The sequence below is a fragment of the Hyla sarda genome, chromosome 6 (assembly GCF_029499605.1).
Source record: "Hyla sarda isolate aHylSar1 chromosome 6, aHylSar1.hap1, whole genome shotgun sequence".
NCBI lineage: Eukaryota > Metazoa > Chordata > Amphibia > Anura > Hylidae > Hyla > Hyla sarda.
The window spans coordinates 7,630,221-7,646,240 of NC_079194.1; the positions used below are offsets into that span (position 1 = coordinate 7,630,221).

Below are 16,020 nucleotides of genomic sequence, written 5' to 3' on the forward strand. Positions count from 1 at the left end.
TCTGACTATCCCTTACAGCAGTGTTTCCCCAACCAGGGTGCCTCCAGCTGTTGCAAAACTACAACTCCCAGCATGCCCGGACAGCCGTTGGCAGTCCGGGCATGCTGGGAGTTGTACTTTTGCAACAGCTGGAGGCACCCCCCCTGGTTGGGAAACACTGACCTATACTATATACTACTATATAGTCCAACATGCTGGGAGTTGTAGTTTTGCAACAGCTGGAGACACCCTAGTTAGGAAACACTGACCTATACTATATACTACTATATAGTCCAACATGCTGGGAGTTGTAGTTTTGCAACAGCTGGAGACACCCTGGTTGGGAAACCCTTTTTATAGAGTAAGTTGTCTCCAAACTGTGGACCTCCAGCTGTTGCAATACTAGAAATTTCTGTTGGGGTATGCTGGGAGTTGTAGTTTTGCAACAGCTGGAGAGTAGTCCTAGAGTAGTCTTTTCCAAACAAGGTGCCTCCAGCTGTTGCAAAACTGTGTGTGATTTCACACAATTACACGCTGCAAATTTTACTTGTGGAAGCCGCAACATATGAACAAAACCCTTAAGAGAATTTAAATCAAATGTAACCAAAAAGAAAAATTCTTAGCATTTTTTAGTTTCTTCGTAATGTAAAGTTTTAGTTCTTTTGCAGTTTCTTTATTTATTGAATGTCTAAGTCAGTGTTTACCAACCAATGCTCCTCCAGCTGTTGCAAAACTACAACTCTCAGCATGCCTGTCCGGGCATGCTGGGAGTTGTAGTTTTGCAACAGCTGGAGGCACACTGGTTGGAAAACAGTCATTGAGACATTCCTGATCCTTTGGTCCGGTGTTCAGATAGAGCAGGGAGAAGCACCTGGCTAAGCTCTTCTCTTCCTTTTTCACGGCTCATGTCACGACAGGCTCCATAGACTCTTATAGAATCTTTCTCCTGCAAGGAAAGAAGCATTTAGCTGAATGCTTCTCCTTGCTCTATCTAGTGATCAGTGGGCGTCTGACTGATTCGGATCTCCCCCCCCCCCCCACCACCACTGGGAACGGGAACCTGTGCAGCCATTTCTCCTTTCCACCCTATGGGGACCGCTAAATGTGTCCCAGTTGAGTGATTGTAACTATTTGGTGGCCCCATAGAGTGGAGCGGGGGGGGGGGGGGAAGCTGTGTTCCATCCTTCGGAACGTCAGGAATATTGAGCGGAGATGAATATTTTGTAATTAAAATATTGCAGTACGTGCCCTGACCACTAGGCACTTAACACTTTTTTTTATTTTTATTTTTTATTAATAGTGTTAAAGGGGTACTCCGCCCCTAGCATCTTATCCCCTATCCAAAGGATAGGGGATAAGATGTCAGATTGCGGGGGTCCCGCTGCTGGGGACCCCCGAGATTTCTTCTGACGCACCGCGCTATCATTACCGCACAGAGCACACTCGCTCTGTATGTAATGACAGGGGCCGGAGCATCGTTACGTCACGGCCTGCCCCCTCAATACAAGTCTATGGGAAGGGACTTGGCAGCCATCACGCCCCCTCCCATAGACTTGCATTAAGGGGGCGGGCCGTGACATCACGAGGGGCGGAGCCGTGACGTCACAATGATCCGGCCCCTGTATCGCAAGACTATGGGAGGGGGCCCCAGAGCGAGTCTGCTCTGTGCAGTAATGATAGCGGGGTGCCGCAGTGGAGATCCCGGGGGTCCCCAGCAGTAGGACCCCGGCGAGCTGACATCTTATCCCCTATCCGAAATCTTTTAATAAATATCGTCCTGCGCTACCGTGGCGTTCTGAGTCCCTTCATTACCAGCAGAAGCGCTCCATTTACTCAACATTTACGGCCATAACTGTGTGTATGTGTATATATGTGTATGTGTATGTGTATGTATGTATATATATATATATATATATATATATATATATATATATATATATATATATAATTATATTTTATTAGAGATCGACCGATTATCGGTATGGGCGATATTATCGGCCGATAATCACGATTTGGGGCATTATCCGTAGTGCTGGGCGGTATACTGGTATGGATTTTTGCCCATACCACTATACTGGTCGGGCCCCTCCCCCACCCTCCGAGTCAATAAGAAAAATTTTACTTACCCTTAATGGGGGTGGTCCGGGCCATCCATCCTTCCTTCCTGTAGTGTCCGGCGGCATTCCGGGTGAAAGGTGAACCAGTCCGGGCTGTCCTTCTTCTCCGGGGGTCATCTTCTCCACTCCGGGCAGGCTCAGGCCTAGTACACTGCATAGACGCCGCTACGCCGTGACGTCAGGTGCGTCGCTGCGCACGGGCGTCACTACGCAGCGGCGTCTATGCTGCATTACTAGGCCGGAGCCTGCCCGAAGTGGAGAAGATGACCCCCGGAGAAGGACAGCCCGGACCGGTTCACTCTTCACCCGGAACGCCCCCGGACACTACAGGAAGGAAGGATGGATGGCCCGGACCACCCTGACAGGTAGGGGGAGAGAAGCGGGTGGTGGCGGAGGTCTATGGCCCCGCAAAAGGCTCTGCAGTGCATTGATTTAAAGCGTCTGCTTTAAATCAATGTTCTGCAGCGGTGTCGCGGGGGGATAAATAGCCGATAACTTATACTGATATTCCGGTATAAGGTATCGGCCCTAAAAAAACGATATCCCTAAGATATAGAGAGATATAGATAGATATAGATATAGATAGATATATAGATATATATCTATATCTATATCTATCTATTTATTTGCTCAATGATACAAATGCAGAGTCGTGCAAAATCTTTATTAGAAATAATGAATCAATAAAACATACATAAATAAAGCTGGCACAGTACGATAACAACATGGATGACATGACAAGGGGAGGGTGGTCACATACTTGGGGGGGTTCACCCTATCATCTACTTATGAAGTAAAGTATATAGTAAGGAGTAATCATATAGGGGACATAAATAGTGAACCAGTACCAAAGGATATAGAAACCTTTTCCAGGTCAATGCCAGACCCCTACGTATGTTTCGCTCCGTCAAGCTTCCTCAGGGGGGCGTGGTTACCAAGCGGTCAATGCTGGCCAATTATATAGGGCCTAAACCAATCACATACACCCTCACATTCATACTCTAACACCTAAACCAATCCTGGAGGGTATTATAGAATAGAACTGGCGCCAAAGTAATGCCCCAATACCTGTCTGTCTATTACTCGGTGCGACAGCATGTCCCGCAACAAGGCGCGCCCGACCGGAAACACATAACGCCGTCACCTGATCATATGTATAATTTGTAATGACACCTTTCATTTGTCCATAACTTATGCTCTGAAACAAAAAAAAATATTGGTGAAATTGAAAAAAAAAAGCGAATTTAGGGTTTTTCTTTTTTTTGACATTCACCTTGTGGTCTAACTTACATATTATTTTGATCCTTTAGGTCGGCCCGATTACACCAATACCAAATTTGTTTAGTTTCAGTCACGTTTTAATAATTTTTTAATAAAAAAAAATATCCCTGACCCGTAAAATATTTACATTTTTCCGTATACTGGGCTGTATGAGGGCTAATTTTTTGGGCCATAATATGCTGTATGTATCGGTATCATTTTGGTATTGATCGGACTTTTTGAACACTTTTTTACAAAAAAAATTCTGGGATATGATGTTATAAAGATAAAAAAAAAAAAAAAGTCCAAAAAAATCAGAATTGCATTTTTTTTTTTTTTTAGCACCATTTACCATATGGGATCTAAAATGTTATTTTTTAATGTTTATTTTTATCATGTTTACATATTTGTATATGGAAGAGGGGGGTGATATGAACTTTTAATATGGAAGGGGTTAATGGGTGTATTTAAACTTTTATTAAACATTTTTTTTTTTAAATACACTTTTATTCGGAGGAATTATTAGATTCTTCATACAGATTCCTGCAGTTCTATTGAACTCCATTGATCTGTGTTCATTTGGTTGATCCTGCTGCGATCTTGCTGCGGGGGGCGATCCACCACACAAATGTTAAGGGTTAATAGCCGGCCGGGCTATTAGTGGTGGCCCTCGGCTACTAAAAACAGCCGGGGGGTGCAGGGTATGGAGCGTGCTCAAGTCAGGAGCCTAATTCATATACCCTGTGCGCCGGTGTGAGGTGCAGACTTGTGTTCCATGCAAGTCTGCATCCGCTCCTGCACCTCGCACCGCATAAAAAAAAGGGGGGAAGGTCGGTGCGGCCCTGCTTGCCCAATACAGGGATAACTCAATGAAGGATTCACCTGCCCGGCTCCCGGAACTACATGTATCAGGCATTATATATATATATATATACACATGCATACACACCCAAATATACAGTATATGAATACACAAATATATATACATAAATGTACACATGCATAAATACATACACATAAATACATAAATAAATGTACACACATACACAAATGTATACATACACATAAATACACAACTATACACACATACATAAATACACATACACAACTATACACACACACACACACACACACACACACATTGCAGCACACTTTCTATCCCTAGGTCAGAGGTCATCTCTCCCTCCGATTATGAGGCAATGTTGTCCTCTCTCATGTTGGATACATAAGGACAAAGGTCGCTTTCCCTTTGTACACGCTCTGGTTTCCCGGCATTCGGCCATGGCCCGGTCCGTCCCAGCACCTCACTCTGTTTGTCCAGGTAAATCGTTGCGCACATTAGAATCGGCGCAGGACGTGTAGCCGCACAGTGACTCGCAGCCTCCGGGGGATGTCCATGCTCAACCTATTCAGGTAAAAAACCGCTGACCGCTGAGGGATGTATATGGGCTTTAGCGTTAGGTGTCTGGCAGCAGCTTGTTCCTTTCATCCATTGAAAACACATGCACGATTGGCTGGACGGAGTGTGCGTGTGACTATGGAGGATGGTGGAATAGCTGTCTGACTCTATAATGTGTATGTTACCTATATAGAGGATTAAGGGGAATGAAGAGGACTTTGGGGCTGTATGTGTGCCTGCAGCTGCGGAGAAACTACAACTCCCAGCATGCCCAGACAGCCTTTGGCTGTCTGGGCATGCTGGGAGTTGTAGTTTTGCAACAGCTGGAGGCACCCTGGTTAGGAAACACTGGGCGAATATATATCATATCTACCTCTGCAGAGACACATAATGCAACAAAGTATAAAAGTAGAAGAATGCAGAAATTAACAATTAAAAAATGTGATGTTTCGAAGTTCCCGGCGCCACCTTCACCGCACGCGAAATGTCCTTCAGTCTGTGGTCAAACGTGTGCAGGTGTCTACCATATGTACCGCCAGTATCGGGCTATCTGAACATGATGGGAGTTGTAGTTTTTGCAACAGCTAAAGAGCCAAAGGTTGGGGCAACACTGCATTTGATCATATGGATGGCTGTCAGGGCATGCTGGGATTTGTAGTCCGTAGCCTTGTTACAGCTGGGGCGAAATAGGTGTGGAAACACTGCATTAGACCCTGCCTATGGCTCTCAGGGCATGCTGGGAGTTATAGTTCATAGAATTCTAACAGTTGGGGACCACTGCATTAGACCTTTCTGATGGCTCTCGGGGTACGATGGGAGTTGTGGTCCTTAATCTTTTAAGAGTTTCGGAGAACACCGCATTAGACCATGCTGATGGCGGTCAGGGCATGATGGGAGTTATAGTCTGTAGTCTTGTAACCGGGAACAGTAATGGAGAGAATACTATGCAGCAGAATTGTGGTTTATACAGAGAATAGTGTCCTGTGATACATTGTAACAAACATCAATGTTCAAGGCCGAAGCAACAACAAGCACTGCACCGCCCCCACCCGGGGGGACACACACAGGATCGGGGGGGGGGGGGGGGGTGGGTGATACACAGGATCGGGGGGGGGGTGACACACAGGATCGGGGGGGGGGGGGTGACACACAGGATCGGTGCAGGGGGGATGACACACAGGATCGGGGGTGACACACAGGATAGAAGTGTTTCCTAACCAGGGTGCCTCCAGCTGTTGCAAAACTACAACTCCCAGCATGCCCAGACAGCCAACGGCTGTCCTGGCATGCTGGGAGTTGTAGTTTTGCAAAAGCTAGAGGCACCCTGGCTACCTGGGCTTCTACCTAGTTGGCAGGATTCCCTTCCTACTGGTGGCTTCTACCTAAGGGGGGGGGGGGGGATTCCTTACCTACCTACTATTTACTTCTACCTAATAGGGGGGATTCCCTACCTCACAACTGGGGGCTAATATATAATAGGGGGGATTCCATACCTCACTACTGGGGGCTTCTACATAATAGGGGGGATTCTCTACCTCACTACTGGGGGCTTCTACATAATAGGGGGGATTCTCTACCTCACTACTGGGGGCTTCTACATAATAGGGGGGATTCTCTACCTCACTACTGGGGGCTTCTACATAATAGGTGGGGTTCTCTACCTCACTACTGGGGGCTTCTACATAATAGGGGGGATTCTCTACCTCACTACTGGGGGCTTCTACATAATGGGGATTCTCTACCTCACTACTGGGGGCTTCTACATAATAGGGGGGGTTCTCTACCTCACTACTGGGGGCTTCTACATAATAGGGGGGATTCTCTACCTCACTACTGGGGGCTTCTACATAATAGGGGGGATTCTCTACCTCACTACTGGGGGCTTCTACATAATAGGGGGGATTCTCTACCTCACTACTGGGGGCTTCTACATAATAGGGGGGATTCTCTACCTCACTACTGGGGGCTTCTACATAATAGGGGGGATTCTCTACCTCACTACTGGGGGCTTCTACATAATAGGGGGGATTCTCTACCTACCTATTGGGGGCTTCTACATAATAGGGGGAATTATCTAGCTAACTATTGGGGGCTTCTACCTAATAGGGGGCTTCCCTACCTACTCACTGGGTCTTGGCTGTCTGGTCATGCTGGGAGTTGTTGTTCAGGTTGGGGAGTATAACATTGTTCTGGACACTGTCAGAGGATGATAGGAGTTATAGTTTACCAGGTTGTAGTTCACTCTCCTAGACTGATACATTGTAACAAATACAAGTGAAATGACTGTTATCTCTGGTAGATATTTAGCGCTAAGAGGTAAAAGCCGGACAGTGTGAACAGGTCTGAGGATGAAGAGGACGCGGTCACATGACATCACATCCTCCGCAGTCTCGGGACGCTCCATCCGTTTTCTCCCCTCAGACATTACTACTTGTGTTTTTGCAGATGTTTCTCTGGGATCAATGTTAAATTCCTCCAAAATGAGTAAAATCCCATCTGTGGAGGCAGCGAGGGTCCGGGGGCAGCGAGGGTCCGGGGGCTGAGGTATATGGGAGGAGAAATCCCCCTCACCGGAGGGCGCACCGGAGGAAGTTTAATCCTCAGAATTTGAAGTTTATTATATTATTTGCCATTTTCTGGTTCCTATTGATGGTTAAAGAGAAGAATTTGTAAATTTCCATTTAACCCCTGAATCTCAGCATAAAATCCCCTTCTCTGTAGACATAAGAGGAACTTGTCACCGCTTTATACTTCTGTGTAATTCTGTGGTTCCTCACATTGTCCCCATGACAACTCTTCTTGGTCTGAGCTTGGACAGTTCTCTATGGATGCAAATCTTCTCGTGGATAACAGAAAAAACATGAGAAAATAAAATATATATACAACAAATAAATACATTAAAGGCCATCTGTAGTGAATGAACACTTATCCCCTATCCACAGGGGTCCGAATGCTGGGATCCCCCTCGATCTCCTGCATGGGGCCGCGGCTCTCCAGTGCCGGAGGCAGCGTGATGTCATGGCCGACATGACTCCTCCATGCATCTCTATGGGAGAGGTGGGGAGGCACACACTCCCATAGAGGTCGACACTACTCGCATAGAGCGGCAATGCGGGGCCCCGTTTGGGAGATCGCGGGGGCCGTCCCAGTAGTCGGACTCCCCGCGTTCACTTATGCCTTATCCTGTGAATAGGGGATAAGTGTTAATTCGCTGCAGATGTCCTTTAAAGGGGTTGTCCACCATAAGGTGATTTTAGTACTTACCTGCCAGGCTATTTTGTGAACTGGGTATTTCCTGTTGGAGTTCGGCCTCTTAAACTACATATCCTATACTTCTATTTTTGGGAGTGTGACGTTACATTCCAGCTTCAGACACATCAGCCACCCCACCCATTGCAGCAAAAATTAGCTGCTTCCATTCAAAAGACCAGTGTCTGTCCTAACCAGGGTGCCTCCAGCTGTTGCAAAATTCTCTTCCCCACCCAGCAGTCACTCCACCCATTGAAGCAGGACAGGCTCCTTCTGATCACCTGACTAGTGATGTAATGTCTTGACGCACTGCAACTTGGGAAATCCAGAGACATGAGTCATTTTGTATACTGATAAAAATAAATATTGGGGTGAAAATCACAGAAGAATTGTGAGAAAACCGTCACAGGTACAGACACTATATTATGACCTACACTAACTTCACAGCCTCTGTAGCATAGTCAATTAAAAAATCCTGGAATACAGCTTTAACTTCCAGTACATCTCCTGATTTCATTACTTTCTGGCTGCAGAGATTGCCCGGGGGTTTTAAACATCCTGGCGCTGGACCATCGACTGGGTAAGTTGTAGTTTTGCAACAGCTGGTGGCACAATGTTGACTGGGTCTGGTTTATTTCCTGAAGAGGTTTCAAACATGTGCAGGTTGTGCATGGGCCCCATGATGAAGCAATTTTTACAAGAGAAACATGTCGGATGAAGTCAAAGGCTATCTGGGCATGCTGGGAGTTGTAGTTTTGCAACAGCTGGAGGCACGCCGGATGGGAAACCCTGCTCTTTGCCAACCCTTTCATTGCTGGTGAACAAAGTGTCATCGATCTATCCTGATATAATATATCTTTGTGAATTCCTTTGTTTTTCAGGCTGCTGGAGACAGACAGTAAGTCCCTGCGGTCCGTCAATGGCTCCAGAAGGAACAGCGGCTCCTCGCTGGTATCCAGCTCCTCGGCCTCCAGTAACCTCAGTCACCATCAGGAGGAGGACGCCTGGCTGCTCTGGGGACGGATCGTCAACGAGTGGGAGGAGGTGTACAAGAAGAAGGAGAAGCAGATCAAGGTAACGCCGCTTATCTCTCAAAGTACTCTTACATAGAGCAGTGTCTCCTAAACTTATAGGGGTACTCCGATGGAAAAACATATATATATATATATATATATATATATATATATATATATATATATAAATTTAATGAACTGGTGCTAGAATGTTAAACAGATTTGTAAATTACGTCTATTTAAAAAATCTTAATCCCTCCAGTACTTATCAGCTGCTTTATGCTCCACAGGAAGTTGTGTAGCTCTTTCCAGTCTTACCACAGTGCTCTCTGCTGCCACCTCTTTCCATTTTAGGAACTGTCCAGAGCAGGATAGGTTGGCTATGGGGATTTTCTCCTCCTCTGGACAGTTCCGGACACGGACAGAGGTGTCAGCAGAGAGCACTGTGCTCAGACTGGAAAGAAATACACAACTTCCTGTGGAGCATACAGCAGCTAAGTACTGGAAGGGCTAAGATTTTTGCATAGAAGTATTTTACAAATCTGTATAACTTTCTGGCACCAGTTTAATAAAAAAATAGTTTTTCACTGGAGTACCCCTTTAAAGGAAAACGGTCATCTTTTTAACCCACACTAAACCTAATACACCTGGTTATAGTGCGGGGGAACAGGAGACCGATGCGGTATCTCTGACTAATATACATACCTGCAGTCCGGAGCAGGGTCCCTCTGAAGACCGCCTTCTATATGCGCAGGAGGCGGGGCCCGCAGGCTGGATTTGAATATTCATGGTAACTGGTTACATGAGCGCTTGTTCCTCAAATGATCAGCGGCCAGGAATATTCAAATTCAGCCTGCGGGCCCCGCCTCCTGCGCATATAGAAGGCGGTCTTCAGAGGGACCCTCCTCCGGACTGCAGCTATGTATATTAGTTCAAGACCCCGCATCGGTCTCCTGTTCACCCGCACTATAACCTGATGTATTGGGTTTAGTGATCGGGATGACAGTTTTCCTATAAGCTTTTGCAAAACTACAACTCCCAACATGCCCGGACAGCCAAAACCAACCGTTGTTCCTCCAGCTGTTTGCAGAACCATAAATCCCAGCATGCCTGGACAGCAAAAGCAATCGGTGTTCCTCCGGATGTTGCAAAACTACAGCTCCCAGCATGCCCGGACAGCCAAAACCAACCAGTGTTCCTCCAGCTTTTGCTAAACTACAACTTTCAGCATGCCCGGACAGCCGCTGCCTGTCCGGGCATGCTGGATGTTGTAGTTTTGCAACAGAAGAAGACTGGGGAATCACTGACCTATAGAATGAGTCTATAAAGGTGCCTCTAGCCTTAAACTCTTCATGGGTGTCGCAAACCTCATTTCCAGATGTAAATTAAAGGGATTTTCCAGGCACAATTGATTGACCATCAATAAGTGATCGGTGAGGGGCTGTTCACCGCCTAGTGGCTGTGTCTGGTTACTGCAGCTTCATTCATCCATTAAAGTGAGCGGATGTAACGAGGCATGGCCGCCGTCCGCCATTCACAGGAGCGATCCTGCGTTACAGCCCTGCAGAATAGCTGATCAGTGGGGGAGTGGGAGTGTCTGGTCCCTTATAATGTAATCTATGCAGTAATAATATGGATGTCCCAATACCACTTTTTATAATTTATTTATAATTTTTTTTGAAGACTGAGTAGAGTAATGATGATTTTTTATTTTAGATTATATTTATATTATATATTAATATATAATATAAAATAAATATAAATATATATTTATTTTATATATATTATATTTATTTTATATATATATATATATATATATATATATATATATATATATATATATATATAATTTTTTTTTTTTTCCTTAAACTTTTTGAAAAGGGGTCGATTTCCTTTTATTTATTTTTTATTGGGAAGAGTTTAATTCACATTTATTATTCTTTTACACACAATTTTTCACTATCTTTGTCTCCATTGGGGCCAATTACCAATAGCATGCCATTGTATAGCATTGATCAAAGTTATCGGCGCTCCATTACTACTGCCTGCCATGGCTGGCTGCAGTAAAGGAGTGACGATTTGATGGCACGGAGCACGGTAAGGACCTCCGGCCGTCCTCTCAGCCGATCGGGACACTGCGATTTCACCGCGGTCATCCCGATCAGGATCCCTGAGCCCAACCGCAGTTAATCAACTTTGATCGCAGCGTCAAAAGGGTTAATGTGGGTCCTGGCTATGACGTGCGTTCGGCCTCTGAGCGCTCTGCATAGCTGGCGAGTGGGCGCAGGGTGTGAGTTTACGCCCTGTGTCTTTTAGGAGTTCATCCGCGTGGAGAGTGCAGGCGGCTTACCGCACCTCCGTGATACCTGCTGACGGGAGTGCCGCCGGCAGGTATCGGATTAGGTATCGGGGACATTTGTACAAGTACTCGTGCAAATGTCAGTTATCGGTCTCTATACAAGTATCGGTATCGGGATATCCCTAATTAATAGTGATTTTATATGTCATTTGTTTCCGCAGGAACTTGTCAGGAAAGGGATCCCGCATCACTTCCGTGCCATCGTCTGGCAGCTCTTATGTAACGCTCAGAATATGGCCATCAAAGAGCAGTACTCCGAGCTCCTGAAGATGACCTCGCCGTGCGAGAAACTCATCAGGCGGGACATCGCCAGGACGTACCCGGAGCACGATTTCTTCAAGGAGAAGGACAGTCTGGGCCAAGAAGTTCTCTTCAATGTCATGAAGGTTTGTGGAGAGGCGTCTGGGTTCTGTAGTGCGCACATTATGGCCGCCTTACAAGACAAACCGATCCAGATACAGCCTGATGAGGACATAGTGTTCCTATAGGGCAGTGTTTCCCAACCAGTGTTCACCTCCAGTCGTTGAAAAAACTACAACTTACAGCATGCCCGGACAGCCGAAGGCTGTCCAGGCATGCTGGAAGTTGTAGTTTTGCAACAGCTGGAGGCACAATGTTGACTGGGTCAGCTGACCAGGTCTGGTTTATTTTCAGGAGAGGTTGCAGACATTTGCAGGTTGTGCATGGGCCCCATGATGAAGCAGTTTCACAAGAGAAACATGTCGGATGAATTCAATGGCTTTCTGGGAATGCTGGGAGTTGTAGTTTTGCAACAGCTGGGTTCACCCTGGTTGGGAAATGGTGTTAGGGCCTCATTTACATAAGGCAATAATCAGTGAACACCTATCTCTATCAATGAGCACCCATCACCATGATAGCAGCCCCCCCCCCCCCCCACCTTTCCTGGGCTCCTCCCCAATCAGCTGTTATCTGTGCAGTAACATGGTAATAAGGCAAAGTTTACACGCCAGAATTTTAGCTGACTATATGGTCATAAAATTTCCGTCAGGTGCCAGCAGAACATGCAGACTCTATGACCTCTAGGAAATGCGGGATCCCCATAGACGGCAATGCATTTCCAAGCGAATTGCGCGGAAAGAATTGACATGTCCGTCCAGAATTTATATTTCCACGACCGGTATTTACATCACGGAAATTCTGCCATATGCTCGGTGCAGGAGAATCCCAATAAAAACAATAGGACTCTGCTGCAAGTAGAATTTCCAAGCAGAATCCCATCGGACATAATGTGCGGTAAATTTCAGCAGAATTCTGCTCGGAAATTCTGTCATGTGGACGTGGCCTATGAGGGTCTATTCACGCGGCAGAATTTCCACATGCGGATTGAAGCCCAATAGACTTCTATGGGAATTCCGCTTCTGAATTTCCTCATTCGGATTCCGCACAAGCCAGAAACCACCCAAATGAGTGCGGAAGTGGAATTGGCGCAGATGTGCGGGAATTCTGCCACGTGAATAGACTCTTAGAGGGGAATTTATCAAACAATTTAGACGTGTTTTTTTTCATCTAAATTTGTCGCAGGGAAAGTCGCAGGCTGGTCCCGTGCGACACGTCCTGCTACATATTCATTTACACCGTTTAATTTTTATGACCACGAAGTGATCGGACACCAATCAGTGTTTGCAGTGGTCACTAATTTATCATGTGCGACTTTTCTGCAAAAAAGTGTTGCAAATCACAGGGCAGTTCAACAATGCCCTATATCACTCCATACGACAATTGAATTAAAGGGGTACTCCGCTGCTCAGTGTTAGGAACAAACTGTTCCGAAGGCTGGAGCTCGTGAAGTCACGCCCCGCCCCCTCAATGCAAGTGGGCGTGATGGCCGCCACGCCCCCTCCTGTAGACTTGCACTGAGGGGGCGGGGCGTGATGTAATGAGTGGGCGGGACTATGTCATGAGGTCCCGGCTCCAGCCTTCAGAACAGTTTGTTCCCAATGCTGAGCAGTGGAGTACCCCTTTAAGGATATTAAATGGATTTTCCAGGACTTGTTGGCTGGTTACAGGATAGGCCATCAACAGCTGATTGGTAGGGCGCCAACACCCGCCAACACCCGCCACCATCCGCCAAACACCTGAACAGAGTCTTAAAAACTAAAAATGGGGGTGGGGGGGGGGGGGGTGGGTTGGGTAGCCACACACTAGGAAGGTATATGTAAAATATTGGGTCTGTGCTGAGGTACTGAGTTGCACTATACCCGTAGTGCCAAAATACAGTAAATAAGAAAATAAATGTTTTCAGACCTCAAGGAACAGTACCCAAATAAGTTGGAAATAAATATATATATTGGTACAGTGTTCCCTCAAGTTACAATATTAATTGGTTCCAAGACGACAATTGTATGTTGAAACCATTGTATGTTGAGACCAGAACTCTATGGAAACCTGGTAATTGGTTCTGAAGCCCCAAAATGTCATCCAAAAATAGGAAAAAGTGAGGATCAAAGAAAAATAAGTAGATAACTAATATAGATAAAGCAAATCCTTACATATAAAAGTAAGAAAGATCTGCTGGGAGCTGTAATCACTGTCTATGTCAGTGTTTCCCAACCAGAGTGCCTCCAGCTGTTGCAAAACTACATCTCCCAGGCTGTCCGGGCATGCTGGGAGTTGTAGTTTTGCAACAGCTGGAGGCACCCTCTTTGGGAAACACTGGTCTATGTAGAGGACAGAAGCTTCTTCAGGGTCCTGTACAGAACAGTGTCCTAAAAAAGGAAAATGGAGCCGCCCTCACCTGGTGTCCAAAGGAGCAGGTAACCCTGTCAGAGGTAAAGAGTAGTACAGAACATGTAATACCTCCCTGTACTGTAGGGGGCGCTACCAGACACCAGTCAGTGCATACACTTCAGTAATACGGGTAAAGTGTACAGAACATGTAATACCTCCCTGTACTGTAGGGGGCGCTACCAGACACCAGTCAGTGCATACACTTCAGTAATACAGGTAAAGAGTACAGAACATGTAATACCTCCATGTACTGTAGGGGGCGCTACCAGACACCAGTCAGTGCATACACTTCAGTAATACAGGTAGAGTACAGAACATGTAATACCTCCCTGTACTGTAGGGGGCGCTACCAGACACCAGTCACTGCATGCACTTTAGGATTACACCGGTTTTACCAGTGAAATATCCATTCTGATTGGTCGGTTCTTCCAGCCATTGACACGTTTCGCAGATTCCATAGTATTGTATGTTGAGTCTGGTTTCAAGTTACAATGGTCCAGAAAAGACCATTGTATGTTGAAACTATTGTATGTTGAGGCCATTGTAAGTTGAGGGATCACTGTATATGGTATAAAACAATAGAGATGGCTAAGAATCTGCCGCTTAGGCTTCATTATAAATGTCCCTGGTAATAGTTGATGATAGTTCAGAGAGTTGGTACCATTAGAATTAGCAAAGTCAATGTACAAGTTCATAGTTCACCGCGCGTATCTGAAAATATGCAGGTTGATGCAGAGAGTTAATATTGGATCACAGGCTGGCACAGTGTTGGATGTTGGCATCCTGCTGGTCTGTCAAAGTCCCAGAATGCTCCTTTCATCAAAAATTTTGATGTACTATAGATTAATGTATGCAGAATAATTTTCCAATTGTATGTTATTAAAAAATATGCTTCTTTCTATTTCATTTTCCACTTTGAAAAAAATGACCACTAGAGGTCTCCCTACCAGTCCTGTCCGTAAGCCCTTTTTATAGATATCAGACTCATGCTGGAGTCCTAAATCTCAGACTGCAGGCAGGACACAGACAAGCTCAGCACTGCTCCCTGCCTGTCAGACAGGCAGGAGCCATCACTGTGCTCATAGCACAGCAGGGCATACTCCTGACTCTGCCTTACTGCAGGCCCTCATTCATTTTACTATCTGAGCTCCGATCTTTCTTCTCCCTGCACATGCAGCTCTAAACAGAGAGGAGCAGATTCAGAGCTGCTGCGTTCACAGCCTCTATGCTGGGCCACGCCCCCTTCCTCCCTCACACTATGACGGCTGAATGAGCAGCCAAGAAGACAATAAATCAGGTAGAAAGAGGGGGTTTTGAATGAAAAGAAACACAGGGATCATGCCAGTGAGAGTCAGGGACAGATGGGGGGGGGGGGGGGGGGGGATTAGGGAGAGTTTAGATCATGATAGGTATTATTTAATGATTTTGCAATGAATGTGAACTGTATCCATGCATACCACTAATTGTTGTTTCCCCTCCCCCTTTTTAAGGCGTATTCTCTAGTAGATCGTGAAGTCGGGTACTGCCAGGGAAGCGCCTTTATCGTAGGTCTTCTTCTTATGCAGGTAAGCTGTGGGTTAAATGCAAACACTTCTTCATCTGCCCATTTATGGTGAATGGAACCTAAAGAAATCCATGTGCTCTCCACCAGTATCATCCTGTTTAAGGGGTTATGGAGAATGGAACTAATTTCTTTCAAAAACAGTGCCAACCCTGTCCTCAGGATGTGTTCGTTATTACAACTTGGCTCCACCCACTTCAATGGAACGGAGCTGCAATGCCACTCACTACCGGAGTACAGATGTGGTGCAGTTTTTGGAAGAAATCGGCTTTGTTTGTTTCTTGGATAACCTCCCTTAAAGGGTTCCTGCCGCCATTAACACTTATTCCTTATGT

At 45.9% G+C, this 16,020-nt stretch overlaps 1 protein-coding gene across 4 annotated transcripts in view; it reads left to right on the forward strand.

Moving 5' to 3' along the window:
• EVI5 (ecotropic viral integration site 5) overlaps window positions 1-16,020 on the forward strand; it is a 132,369-nt gene that overhangs the window by 28,062 nt on the left and 88,287 nt on the right. For all 4 annotated transcript variants that reach the window (XM_056523146.1, XM_056523147.1, XM_056523148.1 and 1 more), the window contains exons 3-5: window positions 8,886-9,078; window positions 11,538-11,762; window positions 15,615-15,689. In XM_056523146.1, coding sequence (XP_056379121.1) covers window positions 8,886-9,078; window positions 11,538-11,762; window positions 15,615-15,689 — 493 coding nt within the window. The remainder of the gene's footprint in view (window positions 1-8,885; window positions 9,079-11,537; window positions 11,763-15,614; window positions 15,690-16,020) is intronic.